We start from the raw sequence: 1,959 nt of genomic DNA on the forward strand, positions 1-1,959 counted from the left end.
ATAGGCACATCATGACCATATATAGGCACATGAATATATATGGGCACATCATGACCATATATAGGCTCATCATGACTATACATGGGCACATCATGACTATATATGGGCACATCATGACCATATATAGGTGCATCATGACTATATATGGGCACATCATGACCATAAATAGGTGCATCATGAATATATATGGGCAGACAACAGCTTTTTTTCAAAGAAAACTTGACAGTGTGGACAGAACATTAGAATAATACCATTAGCTGGGGTGAATCCTCCTTCTTCAATGCCTCAATGATTGGAAGAAAGCGAGGCCTGTTCCTAAGCTCCTGTACTTCCGACAGAGCACTCAATACCTTATAATGCCTGAAAAAAAAGGTACATAATAATTACTATTGAAACTTTAACTCTATTTTTAAAGTACCATCATCCGGGCAGGAGAAATTATGGAGTCGGATTTATAACAACGGGGCAAATGTATTGGTGGTATTCATAGGATGCTTGTCCCATATGCACATTTAGAAATTACTTTATATAGTAGAACCCCCTATTAAGAGGATACCTTCTGGACCAAATGTACCATTAATAGGAGTGAACTTAGAATAGGTTTGGCTATAGAGTGTTAAAATCAGGGGTGGATCCAGAGATGTCCAAAAGGGGGCCCCCAAAAGGTGGGGGGGGGAGAAGTTGGGCAGACGAGACAACACCATCCTAGGGGGTTGGGCCTCCCAAAAAGGGGGAACCGGGGCCAGGCCAGCCCCTCTAAATCTGCCCCTGAAAATACATATTCATTTGCTCATTTCAAGGCCAAAAAAGTATGCAAGTAATAGGGATGTTCCAGATGAGAGATTCTACTGTGTTAATAAATTCTATGGAATTATGCCTACTATATCAAAAAATAAGAATTTGTTAATTACGACTCTATGAGCCACAAATTTTTAGATATTGCTAATGTCTAATGTAGTACGCTCATTGAGAGCATAAATAAACGATAAGCCATACGCAGCCAGTGGAGGACGCCTGTTGCCATTCAGTGGATTACCCATTATTGTGCATGGTTTGTTTATCTGTTTTCCACATGATACAATACTTTTGCAGAAGGTAGTAGATTTCTCCTTATTTTTCTTTATCATAATACCATCGAAACAGGCGCACTTCCTGTCAATGTAAACTCAAACACAGTGGGTGCACTCCATAACAACGATGGTGACTTCCATCGTAACTAGGAGAGTGACGTATTTACAACCGGGAGTACGCTCACTTGTTCTATTTATACTCTCTGGTATTATGTCAATGGTAAAAATAAATTCTGCTATTGAACAGGGATATAAAATTTAAATCAATGAAAGATTTGAACCTACCCATCAGGGACCAGACAGACAGGTGCCATGACCTTGAGGGCATCTGTCATTAAGTTCTCAAATCTGGGGTTAATGCAGCTGGCGACATCTACCAGGACCCGGTCGTTTTTAAACACTGTGGAGATGCCGAATCCGTTGTTCATGAATGCTTTGAGGCATTTGATACACTCATGTTTGCTGTCAACTGATTTGTGGGTCGTCCTGAAACGTTAAAAAACACAAACAAGGTAAAATTGTATTCGTTACAGGCAATTCTATTTTTATTTAAAATAATTGATATTGGAGGATGACAGATTCATGAGACACAGTATAAAAATTTCTCGCCTTACACGGTGTTCCCAAACAACCACCCCTATCTAACCTACTAAGCTAAACGAGAGCCTTGCAGGCCTCAACGTTCCTATGCATGATACATGACATTATCAGAAGATATAAGGTTGGGTCAAATTTGTGTGGTGGTTTAACTAGAACAATTCAGGGGGAATGAGTTTTTATGGCCCAAAATAGTGATTTTAGACACAAAATAGTGATTTTAGACCATATTGGTAATGTTGTTTGATGGGCAAATTACAGTAATATTTTTAGCACACAACAATTTTGTAGA

General features: G+C 39.2%; 1 protein-coding gene across 1 annotated transcript; it reads right to left on the reverse strand.

Annotated features, from left to right (window-relative positions):
* Positions 1 to 251: 251 nt before the first annotated feature.
* Positions 252 to 1,581, reverse strand: LOC117105906 (protein diaphanous homolog 2-like; the record flags this gene model as incomplete). Its single annotated transcript, XM_033247214.1, has 2 exons — positions 1,356 to 1,581; positions 252 to 360 (listed from the first exon to the last, which is right to left on the reverse strand). Coding segments are annotated over exons 1-2 (252 nt in total), but the record flags the coding sequence as incomplete, so codon positions are not given.
* Positions 1,582 to 1,959: the final 378 nt, after the last annotated feature.

Source organism: Anneissia japonica, unplaced genomic scaffold (genome assembly GCF_011630105.1).
Source record: "Anneissia japonica isolate Jap-2015-1 unplaced genomic scaffold, ASM1163010v1 scaffold186164_len5336_cov157, whole genome shotgun sequence".
In the NCBI taxonomy this organism is placed as follows: Eukaryota; Metazoa; Echinodermata; class Crinoidea; order Comatulida; family Comatulidae; genus Anneissia; species Anneissia japonica.